The sequence below is a fragment of the Sorghum bicolor genome, chromosome 2 (genome assembly GCF_000003195.3).
Source record: "Sorghum bicolor cultivar BTx623 chromosome 2, Sorghum_bicolor_NCBIv3, whole genome shotgun sequence".
Classification (NCBI taxonomy): domain Eukaryota; kingdom Viridiplantae; phylum Streptophyta; class Magnoliopsida; order Poales; family Poaceae; genus Sorghum; species Sorghum bicolor.
This window is the reverse complement of record NC_012871.2, coordinates 54,993,735-55,012,497: the sequence shown is the minus strand read 5'-3', so window position 1 is coordinate 55,012,497 and position 18,763 is coordinate 54,993,735. Positions and strand designations below refer to the sequence as shown.

Sequence of the window (18,763 nt, the reverse complement as noted above, 5' to 3'; positions counted from 1 at the left end):
GTAGGTGTAATAAAGCACCCTTCAAAATACACTGGTCAGACGGTGTCTCCAAAATAGCTAGCTGATGTCATGTCTAGCACTCGTCTAACGCTACAAAGACCTACGCACCATTGGTCCACTCAATTTCAATAGTGCACACACAATGGTTCTGATCAGACTAAAACAACTTTACCTAGCAAGTTCTTCATCTTCGCCATACCATACGACTTGTTAACTTGAACAATGCCCTTGGCAAAGGGAACACCAACAAACTTTGTCCAACATGCTCATTATTTATGACTTGTAGACCATCTAAGCATGTAGTTTCTCTATTTTAAGTTTTAACTCTTATTTATTCATACTTTCTCCTATTTAAGTTAAGCAATTCTATGGATTCAAGTTTACATGAACTAGCTCTCTAGACCATTTGTTCTCCAAATTTGTATCTTTAAAGTCACATGGCACTTGGATCAAACTACTAGCATTCGACCCCCTTAAGGATGTTCAAAGACTAAAACAATATCATCCTTCAATTTGAGTCCTTGATCGCCTTTGCATCAATATAAGGGGTCACAAATTCTTGTCAAGCATTGTGACCTAACATCCATTTCCCCTACAAGACACACATGTTACAATCACATGGTTTTCATTTACCACTAAAATTCACCACCTAACTTGTGGGATTGGATGCTTACACACCAAATGTCTCAACCCAACTCTAAATATCAAAAGAATCAAAGAATCCTATCAAAGTGAGAGAGGATAGAGATCAAAGGGCCTCTAGGAAGGTGTCCTTCATGGTTGGAAAGAGCTACCACAAGACAAGGGGTGAGGGGTTATAAATACCTATAACCTCCATAACGAGTTGTGGGGATACATTTCTGCAAAATGCTAGATCATCTAGACCTAATGGGGGCATAAAAGATACCCAGAATTCTCAAGTTAAAAACACAAATCCTAGATGATCTAGAGCTAACCAAATAATGTAAACCCACCTCACATGTATATATAAGAGTGCCTGGATGAGAGCAAGAATCAGAGCATCTAGACTACTGATTTGGATGGTCTAATGTTATCTGGAATACCGCACCATAAATAGTCATAACTTTTCACTCTAAACTCTAATTTTGAGAAATCTTGCACTCCACGGAAAGCTTATTTAGAGTGTTATCCATCTCAACTAGAAATATATAAGCCATATGACCATAATGTGCAAGTGTTATGACAAATGTTCCTCTCAAGTTAGCACTCGTGTTTAGTTAAATTAAGCACCGACTCGTCAAACTTTTCAATGTCGTATTGCTGTAATAGTTGTTAAAAATATTGATTAAATGGTGTGATTTTACAAATTTATGATCTCAGTTTAGTAGGATGATTTTATGATCTTGTAAGTAGGATTTCATTGAAGTTCCTACCACAATCACCGATGGCACTGCTACCAGCGTTGCCACTCAAGTTAGTTAGAGTTCTAATTTTTTTTCTTTTCCTCTAGTGCACTACTAGAATTAGGCTCTTTGTCGAGTGCCTGAGACACTCAGCAAAACCCATATTACACTTGGCAAAGGATTTGTCAAGCACCACACATGGTAAATGGCGCTCGGTAAAAAAATTATCAACAAAACCGTCTTTGTCGCGTGTTGTTTGTTGGGCACTCGACAAAAGCTTTGTCGAGTGCTGGTTTGGCACTCAGCAAAGAAAAGTTACCGTGACGACGACGAGTGTCTTTGCGATGGTGGCTTTGCGAATGTCCAACAGTGACACTCCGCAAAAGAGCCAGGTTTGCTGAGTGTCCACGACTGACACTCGACAAAGAGTTAACAACGGCTACTAGCCGTTAATGGCGGCTGCTGGCCATTGACGGCTGTGGACTTTGTCGAGTGTCACTTTCAGATACTCGGCAAATCTTGGGATTTACCAAGTGTCTTTTCCCGATACTCGGTAAAGAGTCTCTTTGGCACTCGGTAAAGAGCTCCTTGCTGAGTGCTAAGTTTTCGGCACTTGGCAAAGAGCTCCTTTGTCGAGTGCGTGTGTTCACCGAGTGTTTTGTACCTAGCACTAGTCAAACCGGTCTCTTTGCTGACTGCCCGACAGAATGCACTCGGAAAAACGGCGGGTACTTTTTTTTTTTATCAACACTAGTTTAACTGGTATTCAAATTATTTTCAATAATTTTTAGTTTTGAACATCACAGATCACCGGTGTCACTAGGGTGACCCAAATTTTTTTAGTAGACCATACAGAGTTAAGAACTTTTATAATGACACATATGGGAAAGATTCCAATGCTTTGCGATCGGTACGGTGTAGAAATAAAATGAAACCGTACCGGTGCCACAAGCATCACAATTTCACACATCGCTTGCCAGTATACCGGATCACTCCCCATCCGCTGTATATATAACTACTACTACTACTGACGACATAGTCCAGCGCCACTGCCATAACACAACAATAATAGCAACTTGCATTGTGTGATCGCTTGTTGAGCTAGCTGACCATGTCACAAGTGCATGCACCGCACGTCGTCATGCTCACGAGCCCCGGCGTGGGTCACGTCGCCCCGGTGGCCGAGCTCGCCGGGCGACTCGCCGCACACCACGGCTTCACCTCCACGATCGTCACCTACACCAACCTCTCGTCGCCCACAAACTCTTCCGCGCTGGCCTCCCTCCCGCCGGGCGTCGTCTCCACCACCGCGCTCCCGGAGGTGCCCATCGACGACCTCCCCGCCGACGCGCACATCGTGACCCGCATCCTCGTCGTCGTCCAGCGCACGCTCCCGCACCTCCGCGCGCTGCTCCGCTCCCTTCTCGACGCTCCCGCCGGCATCACGGTGTTCCTGACCGACATGCTGTGCCCAGCAGCGCTCGCCGTCGCCCAAGACCTCGGCGTGCCGCGATACGTCTTCTACACCTCGAGCCTCATGTCGCTGTCGTCGCTGCTCGACACGCCGGAGCTCGCCAGGACAACCACCTGCGAGTTCCGCGACCTCCCAGAGCCCGTCGTCATCCCGGGGTGCCTGCCGCTGCGCGGTGCCGACCTCGTCGAACCCCTCCAGGACCGTGCCAACCCCGTGTACGACCTCCTGGTCGACCTGTGCCTCGACTACCTCCGCGGCGACGGCTTCATCGTCCACACCTTGGACGCCATGGAGCACGAGACTCTGGCGGCGCTCAGAGATCTTTCCGACAAGGGCGTGTACCCTCCGGCCTACGCCGTCGGCCCGTTCCTCCGCTCCTACTCCGACAAGTCCGCCGAGCACCACTGCATGCGGTGGCTGGACGGGCAGCCGGACGGGTCGGTCTTGTACGTGTGTTTCGGCAGCGGCGGCACGCTGTCGAGCACGCAGACGGCGGAGCTGGCCGCCGGGCTGGAGGCGAGTGGGCAGAGGTTCCTGTGGGTGGTTCGGCTCCCCAGCGACAAGGACAGCTGCGGGAGCTACTTTGGCCCCGCCGCCGGCGACCCGCTGAGCTACCTGCCGGAGGGGTTCACGGAGAGGACAAGGGGCACCGGGCTTGTCGTGCCGCAGTGGGCACCGCAGGTGGAGATCCTGGGCCACCGCGCCGTGGGAGGGTTCCTGTCGCACTGCGGCTGGAACTCGTCGCTAGAGACGGTGTCCTCCGGCGTGCCGGTGCTGGCATGGCCGCTATTCGCCGAGCAGAGGATGAACGCCGTGAAGCTGGAGCACGTCGGCCTGGCGCTGCGAGTGAGCGCCCGGCGGGAGGACGGGGTGGTGCCGCGGGAGGAGGTGGCCGCGGTGACGAGGGAGCTGATGGTGGGGGAGAAGGGCGCCATGGCGCGGAAGAAGGCGCGCCAGCTGCAGGCGGAGGCTTTGAAGGCGGCGGTACCAGGCGGGCCAGCTTACCAGGCGCTCGCTGCCGTCGTCGACATGTGGAAGTGTGCTCATTCAAGTCCGGCCGTTGCAGCTGGTGGACTGTGATCGCCGCCGTATGTTAGTGCTTGGGCATGTGTATGACATAATAATGCTTGCCAATCGTAACAGTTTACATCATCGTGTTGACACCATTTTTAGGCACGTGTCTAGGATGTCAGGATAGGGTGGCAGTACGATGCGGGTTGCTGATGAGGATGGTTGCCGATGAGGGAGAGGTTGAATGTGACTAAGTCCACAGGCAATAATATGGTGCCGATGGCTGGATAAAAAGGTCTGCCGATGACTATGGCAAGGGGATTGCCGATGATGCGAAGGAGGAGTCCAGAAGCTGCAAGTTGTCATGTGTAGGAGTTTCGATTTGTCACGAAGGATAGTTTTATTATTTCCTTAATTATTTGCATCATTTTGTATACGGATTCCGTGTAATTTGGAATTCGAATTCTAATCGTGTCTGGTTGTAGCTCTTTGAGCAGGGTATAAATATAAACTCTGGGACCTTGTAATAATCAATCAAGAAATCAATCAAACATACGTTTTTACTCATATTCCAGCATCTACTTTTCGACGACTTCGTCATACTTTTTTCTTTTTATTACGAGTTCTTAGGAATTCGTCGACTTAAGCTCGGCGTGTTCTCGAGTTCCGCGTGAGTACCTCTTAGCCGTGACATCCGGGCGCATCGCTGTTGTCAAGACTAAAGTATTCGAGTTATCACCTTTGCCGATAGCAAGGTCAAATCGGCTGGCACGCCTTAACGTTTGAATCGGGTATTAGCCCTTTGTGTTTGCAGATCAGTTTTGCATCAACACATCTTTTGGCACGCCCAGTGGGACAGATTCAAGATCAAGATCAACATGTCGATCTCTGACCTCGATCAAGAGAACGTCATCCCCGTGACGGAGGCCAACCTCAAGGATGAGCAAAAGCAAGCTATTGCCCAAGCCAAGGAAGAGTTCAAGCAGCAATGCCTGAGGTCTTTCAGCATAAACAGGAGCGGCGAAGTGGTCCAGAAAGATGCACTGCCGGCACCACGGCAGGTCACCTTTGACACCAATCCTGGCAAGCTTCAAGATATGGTTGACAGTGCCATCAATCGAGCGTTGATTAACCAAGCTGGTGTACTGTCTAATACGGTTTTCAACGCCGTAGCAAGAACTTTCAAGGAAGGACAAATCCCGCCAGATTATGTGGGGCCCTCCCATCATCAGCCAACGGCACCAGAGGTCACGGCTCCATCGGCTGCCTTGACGAATGCAAGTGCACAGTCTGCCGTCCCTCCAAGTACATTGGGGACTACTGGTGCACTATCTATGCCGATGGCAACCAACCCACAAATTTCAGTTGGGCAGCATAAACTGACAACAGATATGTTGGCATCGGCAATGTCAGGGTTGACTCTTCCTCCCAACTGGTGGGGTTATGGTATGCCTCCAGAGTTGACGCCGGGAACATCACAAATAACTGACATGAGGGGCAAAACTCCTATGACATCGGCACCTCCCAATGCGCCGGTGAACCAGAGTCCTCGGTATACCACAACTACTACTGCAAGGCCTCATACTGGGAATCCTCAAGATTCAATGTTTCAGATGCCCAACGCATCGGCAGAGTCAATGCTGATGCAACAGAGGCCTATGGCCCAGTCGGGGTATGTCAATTCAACGACGGTACCCAATTACCAATCATCGGCAGCACCTATGCCGATGAACGCTAATAATGGATGGCTTGGACAGCAAGCCTTTCCACAATCGCCCCAGCAGGGTTATCAGACTACAGGGTTCCAGCAAGGGCAGGTCTATCCCGGGTTCCAAGGTCAGGGGATTCCCAACCAGCCAATAAATTTTGGACAGCAACTCGGAGGACAGCCAATCGGTGGACAGCAGTTTGGTGGTCCGCAGATTGGAGGACAGGTGACCAATACAATGTTCCATGCAGGTCACGTCCCGAACAGACACGTGGAGGTTCGCCACCAAGTGCCAGATCCGCAGCCGCCTCATCGGCAAGATGCCGATGCGTATTGGGCCGATAAGATTGCTGAAGTAATGAGGGAACAATTTGGGATAAAACCCAAAGTCAACACTTATTCTTATCGGACACCGTATCCTCCAGCGTATGATTTGATCCCGCTTCCACATCGGTACAAGGTACCGGATTTTACAAAGTTTTCCGGACAAGACGACACGTCAACCATGGAGCATGTCAACAGATTCATTATTCAATGTGGAGAGGCTGGTAACAGGGACGAATTGAGGGTTCGTCTATTTTCATCATCATTGTCTGGATCGGCCTTTACTTGGTTCATATCATTACCTCCCAACTCAGTAATTACTTGGGCCGATCTAGAGAAGCAATTCCACAAATACTTCTTCTCGGGGGTTCATGAGAAGAAGATCACCGACTTGGTCAAGTTGAGGCAACGTAATGATGAGTCGGTTGAGGGATTTGTGCAGAGGATACGAGAGGTCAAGAATAAATGCTATAGCCTGGTTCTGGATGATCGGCAGCTAGCCGATTTGGCTTTCCAGGGTTTGTTGCCACATATCAGGGATAAGTATGCCTCTCAGGAGTTCGAAAGTTTAAGTCATTTGGTGCAGAGGATATCTGATCAAGACATCAAGCCTTTCGAGCCTAAGAGGGCGTGGAATAAGAAAGTGTCATTTGTTGATGAAGCAACAAGCTCAAATTCCGATGAGGAACCAGTAATCGGTTTGGCAGAGTGGGTAAAAAACAAGAAGCCGATGTCTTGTCCTTTTGGGCAGAAGGAACCAGAGAAGTTTGCCTTTGACACCGCCAAGGCCGATAGGATATTTGACTTTCTACTTCAGGAAGGTCAAATCAAACTGTCACCTAACCATGTGATCCCATCGGCAGAAGAGTTGAAGAGGATGAGATATTGCAAGTGGCATAATGCAACTTCACATGACACCAACGAGTGCAAAGTATTCAGACAGCAGCTGCAATCGGCTATAGAGTCAGGGAGAATCAAGTTTGACAGTTCCAAAGCCCAGAAGCCGATGAAGATAGACCAACATCCTTTCCCGACAAACATGTTGGATGCTAAGGGGAAGGCTAAGGTCTTAACATCGGAGACAGCTGAGAAGAGTGCATCGGTAGATCCTCAGCATCAAGTTACTACTGCCGATGCAAGAAGTAAGGGCTTGGTCCAGGAAGGAACTAGCTCAGGAAGGCCTCCTCGATCTGGTATCGTCATAACTCATAGAAAAATGGCAACAACGGGAAGATCGGTATCGGCGCCAGCAGGAAGATTATCAACGGGAAGAAGAAAGACGCCGACAGGAGTGGAATCGGCACAGGGATCATTGGAATTGCCCATTCTTCATCCATTGTTGGGAGGAAAATATCAAGCTTCCTACTGTCAGAGACTGCCCTGAATGCAACGGTTATGATCGGTACGATAGGAACGATCGGCGTTATCATGATGATGAACGGCGAGCTAATGGGCCGATCAGAGGAAGGGTGTCAGTTCATGACCGGCTGGGGGGCAGATTCAGTGGGCACAACAGACTTAGTGACCGTGTCCAGTATTTTCCCAGGAACCAAGAGGAGCTCGAAGGAATGGCTGATGCGCGGGTTCCCGATGAATTCATATTTTGCAGGGATGCTAACACGCATCGCATGGAGTCAAGGGAGAACCGACGCCCGACGGCAAGGCAAAGGCCACTTCCTCCATGGTGCCCTCGAGGATTAACCAAGACACAGAAAAGGAGATTGCAACGAGAAAGGCAAGAGGAGCTAAACAAGGGAGAGAACTCTGGAAGTCGGCAGCCGTCAGACACTAAGAGGGAAGGTCCATCGGCAGGCGTCAACATGGTCTTCATGTTGCCGATGGAGTTTCTTGCACCAGCCAGTGACGATGAGTTGGAATTTTCTGATCAGATAGCTCAGTTGGCTCTGGATCCGATGACGACTATCTTTGAGAAACCTGCCGATGACGAGAGGCAGCATCTTAAAGCTTTGTTCCTCAAAGGAAGGGTTGATGGGCAGCCAATGACCAAGATCCTAGTTGATGGTGGAGCTGCTATTAATATTATGCCGTATGCAGTATATCAGAAGCTTGGGAAAGGGGATCAAGATTTGACCAAGACCGATATGATGCTCAAAGACTTTGAAGGAAACGTGTCTCCAGTCAAGGGGGCGATATGTGCAGAGTTGACCATCGGCAGCAAAACCTTGCCGACCACTTTTTTCGTGATCAGCGGAAAAGGAGCCTACAATTTATTATTGGGGAGAGATTGGATTCATGCCAATTGTTGTGTCCCATCTACAATGCATCAGTGCTTGGTTCAGTGGGTAGGTGACAAGATTGAGATCGTCCCAGGAGATTCTTCTTATGTTATCTTATCGGCAGAAGCGGATACTTACGAAAGGACCAGGTGCATTTCAGGAGAAGTTTGGAAGAAAGATTTTCTCAAAGTTGCCGATTATGAGATTCCACCGATCCAAGCAGTCGGTTCTGACGACGGTTTTTAATGGATAGATTCGCCGATGATGGAAAATTAGGCCAGGGATTCACATCGGCCGATAATTTGGTAGAATTAGATATAGGTAGTGGTGATAAGCCTAGGCCTACTTTTATTAGTGCTAAATTAGATCCTGAGTGTAAGCGACAATTGATTAGTTTGTTAAAGGAATATAAAGATTGCTTTGCTTGGGATTATACAGAGATGCCTGGTTTAGACCGATCAATTGTCGAACATCGGTTACCCATCAAGTCTGGATTTCGGCCACATCAGCAACCAGCCCGCCGATGTAATCCTAACATTCTACCTGATATTAAGGCCGAAATCACTAAACTTATTGAAGCTAAGTTTATTCGGCAGTGTCGGTATGCCGAATGGATTTCCAATGTTGTTCCGGTTTACAAGAAGAACGGGAAGCTTCGGGTGTGCATTGATTTCAGGAATCTCAATAAAGCTACACCGATGAATGGATACCCAATGCCTGTCGCCGATCTACTACTGGTTGATGCTGCGGCTGGCCATCGGGTCATCAGCTTCATGGATGGTAATGCAGGTTACAATCAAATATTCATGGCAGAGGAGGATATTCCAAAAACCGCATTCAGGTGTCCTGGTCATGTTGGACTATTTGAATGGATAGTCATGACTTTTGGGTTAAAGAATGCTGGTGCTACTTATCAAAGGGCTATGAATTTTATATTTCATGAGTTCATCGGCAAGCTCGTAGAGATTTATATTGATGATGTGGTGGTTAAGTCTGGAGATTTCTCAAAGCATCTTGCCGATTTACGAAAAGTGTTGGAGTGCACAAGGAAGCATGGATTGAAGATGAATCCCAACAAGTGTGCATTTGGCGTATCGGCAGGGCAGTTTCTTGGTTTCATGGTACATCAGAGGGGTATTGAAATTAGTCGAAGATCTATTGATGCCATCAGTAAAATAGTGGCCCCTACCAATAAAACCGAGCTCCAATCCTTGATCGGCAAGGTGAATTTTATCAGAAGATTTATATCGAATTTATCTGGGAGGATTCGTGCTTTCAGTCCTCTTCTTAAATTGAAAGCCGATCAAGAGTTTGTTTGGGGAGAAGAACAACAGTTGGCTCTGGATGAAATCAAGAAGTATCTAGTAAATCCTCCAGTTTTAGTTCTACCTCAACAAGGGAAGCCCTTCAAATTGTATTTATCTACCGATGGATCGGTTATCGGTTCAGCTTTAGTTCAAGAATTTGAAGGGAAAGAGAGGGTAATTTATTATTTGAGTAGGAGGTTGATTGATGCTGAAACCAGGTATTCGGCCATTGAGAAACTGTGCTTATGCCTATATTTTTCATGTATCAAGCTGAGACATTACCTGTTGTCGGCCGAATGTGCTGTTGTTTGCAAAGATGACGTGGTCCGATACATGCTATCTATGCCGATTATGAGTGGTAGGATCGGTAAATGGATTTTAGCGCTGTCGGAGTTCGATTTGCGTTACGAATCGGCTAAGGCAGTCAAAGGGCAGGTTATGGCCGATTTTGTGACTCAGCATTGCGGTCTAGTGGAAACCTTGGAAATTGCACCCTGGACGCTCTTCTTTGATGGATCTACCTGTGACCGGGGGGCAGGAATCGGCATTGTATTAGTTTCTCCTAAGGGGAGGAAGTATGAGTTTTCCTTGCTGATTGTTGCTACATCAACAAATAATCAGGCTGAGTATCAAGCTCTGATCAAGGGATTGGAGTTGTTAAGAGAAGTTCGTGCTGATGCTGTTGAAATATTCGGGGATTCTATGTTGGTTATAAATCAATTGGCCGGAAGCTATGAATGCCGAAGTGAAGTTCTCATAACCTATTTCGAGAGAAGTATGCAACTGTTAAAGGAATTCAAGGACTTCCGATTGGAGCATGTTCCCCGATTGTATAATGAAGACGCTAATCGGTTAGCTCAGCATGCCTCGGGATATCAGCCAATGATTAATGCGACATCGGCAGTCGGTGCCGGTGATTGGAGGAAAGAAATTGTTGATTATCTAAAAGATCCATCCAAAAAAGTTGAAAGACGGGTTCGATTTCAGGCAACCAAGTATGTGCTCCTTGAAAATGAATTGTATTATTGAACTGTCGACGGAATTCTTCTCCGATGCTTGGGTGATGATGAAGCCAGAAGTTTGATGGGGAAAATCCATGAAGGAGTGTGTGGAGCGCATCAGTCAGCTTTTAAGATGAAGTGGATGATTCAAAGGAATGGATATTTTTGGCCAACCATACTTGAAGATTGTTTTAAATATTTCAAGGGATGTCAAGGTTGTCAAAAGTTCGGTAATATCCAGAGAGCACCCGCATCGGCTATGAATCCTATAATAAAACCTTGGCCGTTCCGGGGATGGGCCATCGATCTGATCGGCCAGATTTATCCACCATCTAGCAAAGGGCATAAGTTCATTCTAGTTGCCACTGACTATTTCACTAAGTGGGTCGAAGCTATTCCTTTGAAGAAAGTCACATCGGCCAATATGATTGATTTTGTGAAGGAGCATATTATTTACCGATTTGGGATTCCCCAAACGATTACTACCGATCAGGGCACCATGTTCACGTCAGGGGAGTTCGATGAATTCGCAATCGGTATGGGAATTAAAGTGTTGAATTCTTCTCCTTATTATGCTCAAGCCAATGGGCAGGCCGAAGCGTCTAACAAAGGAATTATCAAGCTTATTAAACGAAAGATTGAAGAAAATCCTAGGCGGTGGCATACATCATTAAATGAAGCATTGTGGTCTTATCGGATGGCTTGTCATGGATCGACCAAGGTATCACCCTATCAATTGGTGTATGGACATGATGCCGTGTTGCCTTGGGAAATTAAGGCTGGATCTAGGCGATTATCTTTTCAAGATCAATTAACTTCCGACAATTATGCCACTTTGATGACCGATGAATTGGATGATCTAGCAGGGCATCGGTTAAAAGCTTTAATGAGTATAGAAGAAAATAAGAAAAGAGTTGCTAGATGGTATGATAAGAAAGTGAAGGCTAAAGAGTTTGCCGATGGGGATTTGGTATGGAAATTAATTTTACCAGTTGGGACCAAAAGCTCGAAGTTTGGAAAGTGGTCTCCTAATTGGGAGGGTCCTTATCGGATAAGTCGATCGGCTCCTGGTAATGCCTACATTCTAGAAACCCTCGAAGGAATTGAATTTCCCAGAGCATTAAACGGCAAATATTTAAAGAAGTACTACCCCAGTATATGGGTCGATGCATAAAAGTTTAGGTGCCGATAACACTCCTATCGGCTGGAGCCAAATGCTTGGGGACAGAACTTGGTGTTTCAAAAGTTTAGGCGCCGATAACAGTCCTATCGGCTAGACTAAAAGTTGAGGAAGCAGGAAAGCGTAGATACAATGCCGATGGAAACTCTATGTGTTAAGCAGCGACTGGATAGCCGATATAGCACGTAGCCGAATTTGGTTGGCTGCTTCTATCTCCTTGATGTCATCATCGGCAGAACCTTCTATCGGCTATAGCTTCTTCTTCAATTGGAGTGCCTTGCGACCATGAACATTTCGCTCGTGCTCAAGAAGCCTGATGGTCTCTGGCAATTGGTTCTCTTCCTGTTGGGCTTGGGATAAGGCGTTCTCCACTTCCTTGAGTTCCGCCAACAGGGATTCTCTTCTTGCCGATAGATCGGATATCTTCTGCTTCAGCGCATCTCCTGAAGATTTCAGGATACCGATGTTCTTGTGCTTCTCATCGGTCAGGAGTTTCTCTTTCCTCATTTCATCGGAGAGTTGAGTTTGAGCGGCTCTATTGGCAAGACGCCGAGAAGCTCTCTGGTACTGCAGCTGGCGACTCTCCAGATGAGCGGCTTGGAACAGGATTTCTTCGACGTCGGCTGGGATTTGGCCTCTGAGAGTTCTGAACAGGGTCTTGGTAGGGTCGGAGTCATCGACCAAATGCGCTGTATCCTGGTGAAGGAGAACTGACAATTCTTCCAGCCTGGCCCTGGTCTCTGCCGATGTAATGCCAACTGTCTGGGAAGAACTTGCTTCTTCGCCTTCTTCTTCAGAGAGATCGATGGCGAAGGAAAACAGGCTATCAGGAGAATCTTGTTCCTGGGAGGGAAAGCAAGGTTAGCTCATATTCGGAGAATCGGCAAATGGTGCTGGCGGTAAACAGTGACTTACTTGCTTCAAGGCGATCTCTTGCCTTAGACTGGGAGGTGCTGATGGAGCTGCGGACTGACCGGCCAAAGATGCTGATGGAACTGCAGGTTGATCGGCTAAGGTTGCCGATGGGACGATATCGATTGAAAGAAGACAAGAAAGGTTATGAGACTAAATGAGAATGAGTTCATCGGCAACGGTATTGTTAAAGTATGTTACCTGGAGGGGGAACAACGGTTGTCTGAATCGGGAGAGCTGCCGGTGATATAATTGGACCCACCGGACCAGTTGCTTGTTCACCCACATCAACTGATGTACTTTCTGTTTGAGGCTCTTCCTGCTGGGATTCTTCCATCTGTGGTGCATCCTGCATTGGTTGGGGAGATGGCACTTGCTGTGTCTGGACTTCTGGAGAAGAAGGAGAAGACTCTACTGGGATTGGAGATACCGGAGGAGGAGGGGGAGCTGCCACTTTTTGGCGTTTCGTTTCGGCCCTGGTGCTCTTGACACCCTTCCTCTTTGGCTGGCTGGACTGGGTGGCATCGGCACCTTGAAGTGTGACCTTTGCCGATGCACTGGTTTGCTGCAATAACGAACAAGGGTTTGTAAGTATAAATAAAGCCGATATAAAGATAGTCAGCGTAAAAGATAAAGATTTGACAAATTGCCTTGAAAGCCCGCGCCAGAGTAGGAGCAGCTACCGTTGGTGATGTCTGGGTTCTCCTGGTAGTAACTTTCCTGAGGCGCGCACCCCGATGCACGATGGAAGCCAGAGTGGGAGCATTGTGGCCGATTGAGGAAATCGGGCCTGATGGAAACAAGTCAATCGGCTTGCCACTCCTGCTAACCAATGAAGGAATATTGTCAACCTGCAAAAGGAATACAAGAATAAGCTGCCGATAGAAATAATAGTGAGAAAATGAAACGTTAGTTTGAGTTACTTACAGTGTCATCGGGAACTTCGTATTCGGGGTCAATCATGCCGCGGTATGAAAGTGCCGATCTGCAGAATAGATGCTCTTTCCATTCTGCCCACCATAACTTGTATGCCTGAGTGATAAAAGCAGCCGGAACCCATTCTGACAGATCTACATCTACATCGGCGTCTGGTGGTAGTTGGGCTACTTGAGTCCACTCAAGAAGGTTGTTGATGGTTTCTCTGGGTTTTATCACATCGGCATAAGGAAGTGCAATCGGCAACTGGCCGAAAGCTAACTGGCGAGCTAATGCCGATGGATTGTAGAATTCGTAAGTCTGGGGAGAAGTTTTCGTGCTACCGAAGAAATTCACTGGAATGGCTCTAGGAGTCACAATTGCCATCATCGCCTCATTGTCCCTGTCGAGAGCTTCATCAAATGGATTGAAGGTCAGAGGGAGCATGCTATCTGGGTTATCATAAGCCAGCCATGGTCGTTCATCTCTGGCCAGACCCTCATACAGAGTTTCGAAGAATCGGCCGATCTGATCCGGATTGTTCCCTGAACCGGGTAAGACTATAACGGCTTCGCCAAAGTTCAAGGGGGCACGCGTTGCCGATTCCTCTTCACCCAACACATGATTTTCGGCTATATCTCTTGGGAAGTGCTAAGAGAACAAGTTGAAATCAAGGCGCTTATGCAGGTGCAGATTGAGCCACATATTAATAAACCACCAGGGGCCTCCTAAGTTGCCGATGGATTGGCCAAGCAGGAGTTTCTGGGCTACCTGATGAAGAAGGTGGTAAACAGCGCTGAGCAAATATCGGCCGAGAGGAAATTGGCCACCGTTAGCCAGTCTTTCTGCTGCCGATAGATAGACAGAAGTCGGTCCTGCCGATCGACCACAAAATACAAACTTGTCCAGCCACATGTTCAGAAAGGTGGTTTGCTCCTTTATGGTGACAGGCCCTCTCCCGCGGTACTTCTGGATGTACCCTGACCAACCGCCGATAGCGCGAGTCTCCACTTTGGCACTGGGGGCAGTATCAAAAAAGTGGGTGCTATCGGCAGAAGATATATCTAGCCCAGTGAGCATGGCTACATCGGCAAGGGTAGGAGAAGCAGGGCCGTGGCCAAAAACAAAAGCATTGAGAGTGTCTGACCAAAAGTAGGATGCAGCTATCAGCAGTGACTCGTTCCTGTGCATATCGGCAATGGATAGCCTAATGCATTGGGCTAGCTTCCTCTCACCCCACTGGACTTCATAAGAATTGTTGACCCTCAAGAACCAGTCTTTCCACCCTACGGTAGGGCTGGGCCAAGAGCGAAAAGTGTCTTTCCATAGATCTACAGAAAAGTTTTCAGCCCTAAAGGGGATTCTATTGGTTTCTGCGTTGATAAGATTGGTTGGATCTGAATCCCCTAGAGGATCGAGACATTGAAGGTGTGGTTGATCGGTGGGGATGACAATTTTATTGGACAACTCCTAGTGATTTTGGGGGAATAAAAATACAAAGAAAAAGGAAAAGGGGAATATTCAGTAAGATGAATCGCGGATGAATAGGAATATACACAGAAGATGAGATGGAAGTCTGACCTCAGGGACGACGAAGCCAATGGCCATCTTGTCGTGAAGAGGACGTTGGAGGGCACCGGAGTTGATGAAGAGGAGTGCTTGTCGGAGATCTTGAAGGTTGTAAATGGCGCCGCCGCTGGAAAAGCAAAGTTGGATAGTAGAATGGTGTAATGGGGGAGGAGTACCCAAGAAGGAACTATTTATAGGACAAGATGGGCAAGGGCAAATCCGACTTATCTCTTTGCCGCATCCGAGAAGCCCGAGGGTACTCAGGTGGATATGGTAACTGTTCGCACGGTAATCCAGGGATTGTGCAGGTGATTTGACGGGAAGCGGTCATTATCTGAAGATATTTTACTGTGCGAGATCTCCTGGTCGGTCCATCGGCGATATTCTATAACGGTCATCTTGCCGATGGGCGGATTGAGGGGAGGTAACCGTTTTTGCGAATATCCTGGTCAGAGCATCGGCAGATCTTTATAACGGTATTGTTGCCGATGTACGACCGAGAAAGATGCCCGTTTAGGAAGTTGGGGATTTCGAGGAATCTGCAGAGGATTAGGATCAGAGTTGTCCAGATTGAGGTTGTCGGTTACCAGATTAGGAGCATTAATTGCGGAGAAGGCATCATTACTGCAGAGAATTTCGGAGCATTAATAGTTTTATATTCCGAAACTGGGGGGCATGTGTTGACACCATTTTTGGGCACGTGTCTAGGATGGCAGGATAGGGTGGCAGTACGATGCGGGTTGCTGATGAGGATGGTTGCCGATGAGGGAGAGGTTGAATGTGACTAAGTCCACAGGCAGTAATATGGTGCCGATGGCTGGATAAAAAGGTCTGCCGATGACTATGGCAAGGGGATTGCCGATGATGCGAAGGAGGAGTCCAGAAGCTGCCAGTTGTCATGTGGAGGAGTTTCGGTTTGTCACGAAGGATAGTTTTATTATTTCCTTAATTATTTGCATCGTTTTGTATACGGATTCCGTGTAATTTGGAATTCGAATTCTAATCGTGTCTGGTTGTAGCTCTTTGAGCAGGGTATAAATATAAACCCTGGGACCTTGTAATAATCAATCAAGAAATCAATCAAACATACGTTTTTACTCATATTCCAGCATCTACTTTTCGACGACTTCGTCATACTTTTTTCTTTTTATTACGAGTTCTTAGGAATTCGTCGACTTAAGCTCGGCGTGTTCTCGAGTTCCGCGTGAGTACCTCTTAGCCGTGACATCCGGGCGCATCGCTGTTGTCAAGACTAAAGTATTCGAGTTATCACCTTTGCCGATAGCAAGGTCAAATCGGCTGGCACGCCTTAACGTTTGAATCGGGTATTAGCCCTTTGTGTTTGCAGATCAGTTTTGCATCAACACATCGTCGTAGCATACTATGAATCTAATTGGACTATTATTATACGGTACTGCTAGCGCCCGAACGTCCGATCCGGATGCTAACATCCGGACGGTGGTTTTACTATGCATCTTCATTGTCCACCACACAGAAAAGAAAAAAGAAGAAGAAAAGTAAGATGTGAACTCGACCCCACCCGCCCTCACACGGAGAAAAAAAACTAGAGGTACGAACGTACCCCGCCCACCCTCATACAGAGAAGAAAGGAAATCGTCTCTTCCTCCGCTCTGTGCGCAAGGAACTCGCCCCATCTCTCACGCACAAGATCTGCCCGTCCCGAACCTCGCTGGAACCCTATCACCTCTCCCCATCGCCAGCTCGCCCCCACAGCCCACCCCTCTTGCTGCTGCAACTTTGAACACCATGAATACATTATTGCAACATCGCTACACAAACTATTACATCAATAGATCGAAGCAGTTGAAACACCATGAACACATATATTGCAACAAACAAAAAGAGACAACAGCTGCAACATTAGGATGACGAAGCTGAAACACCTTGACACATATTATTGCAACAACAAAAAAACAGCTGAAACATTATGCTGAAGCAACTGAAACATCATGAATATATTATTGAAACAACACTGAACGACTGCTACAATAACATACAACAATTACTGTAATATACAGATTGAAGCAACTAAACACATACTACATGCATCTCAAAAAGTAGAACTGCTACAACAAAAATTGAAACTTACGACAACATCCAGAGAGAACCATTGCAACACGGAGAAATCTAGAGAGAACCATTACAACATCCAAAAGCTACTACAAAAATAGAAACAACTCTAAAATCTTAGATCCAGATGAGAAGTAAGAATGCAACGTCAGAAAAGAAACTAATGCAACAAAGAAAAATACTTGTGAAACAACAAAACAACGCAACTACAACAGTAGAAACAAAGCCTACTACAATAGAGCTCGCTGAAACCCTAACAACCATTGTGTCCGTCAGATCTAGATCTAGAGAAGGAATAAAAATTCAACATCAGAAAAAAAAACTAATATAACAAAGAAAAAAATACTTTTGCAACAATGAAACAACGCTACTGCAACAGAGCTCGTTGAAATCCTGGTCACCACTGCATCCCTCAGATCCAGAGGACGAGAGCTCAGATCCAGAGGAGGGGGAGGAGGAGAAGGAGGAAGAGGAGGAAGAGGAGGAGGAGGAGGAGGAGGAGGAGAAGGGGAGCTCAGATCTAGAGGAGGGGAAGAAAGAGGAAGGGTCAGATCCATAAAAGGACTCACCTATCTCGTCGAAAGCTGTGCCATAGCCATCATTTTTAGTGGCATGGAGGTCACCAAGAAGAAGAGAGAGAGGCGGAGAGAGACGGAGGGATGGTGCGGCTCGCCGGAAGCTGCCGCCATCACCCTCCTCTCCGGTGCCGTAGAAGTTAGTGAGGGAGGGAGCGTGAAGAGGCGAGACGGTGGCGAGCCAGATGCGAGTATGCTCCATCCTAGAGACCAGCAACGAGCATATCGTGAACAACAGTAAATATAGGGGAGGAGAGAGAAAGAGGAGACGAGTGGAGAAGAAAGTGAATGAGAAGGCAAACAGATAAGAAACAAGGTGGGCGCGTCACGTCGTTTTGCTTTATCACTTTGGTCAGGTCCGAGTCCGTCCGGACGGACGGACGGCCTATACATAGCATTACCGATTATTATACTACCTCTCCATGTCCTGAAAAAGGCATGTTACTACTAGTATGTATTGTATATCAATACCTGTGTCTCCTCTAAGATAGTATGTTACTAATAAAATATATGTGCATATATTAGTATATCTTCTCTAAGTATTAAAGAGGTAAAATTTCAGCTAAAATTTTAGTCTATCCTTTTAAATATGTTTAGTCTTTTCCTTCAGCCTAATCCAATTATAATCAAATTCAGAACGCTCATGTGGATCTTCTATTCGGGCTTCTGATTCTGTCAAAACGCACAATGGCCTTCCTTAGCTAGGCCTATGGCCCAACAAGCGTCTAATGCAAGGGCACGCGCGAGCAGCGACCACCTAGCTGCAGACTTAGCAAGTACAACGGCGGGACCTGCCTAGCCAACCATGGAACCGTAGTCAATGTGCGGCATTTTTTTCTTTTTCTTTTGTGGGAGTCGACGTGTAACGTTGGCGAGGGCCCAGAGGCGTGTCCAAGGCGTTAGTCGATCGGCCAAGTGGGGCAGGGATCAACATTGGTGGTTTTTCAATTCTACTTTATAATAATAATAATAATAATAATAATAATAATAATAATAATAATAATAATAATAATAATAATAATAATAATAATAATATAATAGTAGTAGTAGTAATAATAATAATAATAATAATATATTATTATTATTATTATTATT

General features: G+C 46.9%; 1 protein-coding gene across 1 annotated transcript; it reads left to right on the top strand.

The window, feature by feature from the left end:
* On the top strand, window positions 2,299–4,264 carry LOC8055530 (hydroquinone glucosyltransferase). Its single transcript, XM_002462191.2, has one exon. It carries the CDS (start codon window positions 2,476–2,478, stop codon window positions 3,916–3,918), a length of 1,443 nt encoding a protein of 480 aa, XP_002462236.1. The 5' UTR covers window positions 2,299–2,475; the 3' UTR covers window positions 3,919–4,264.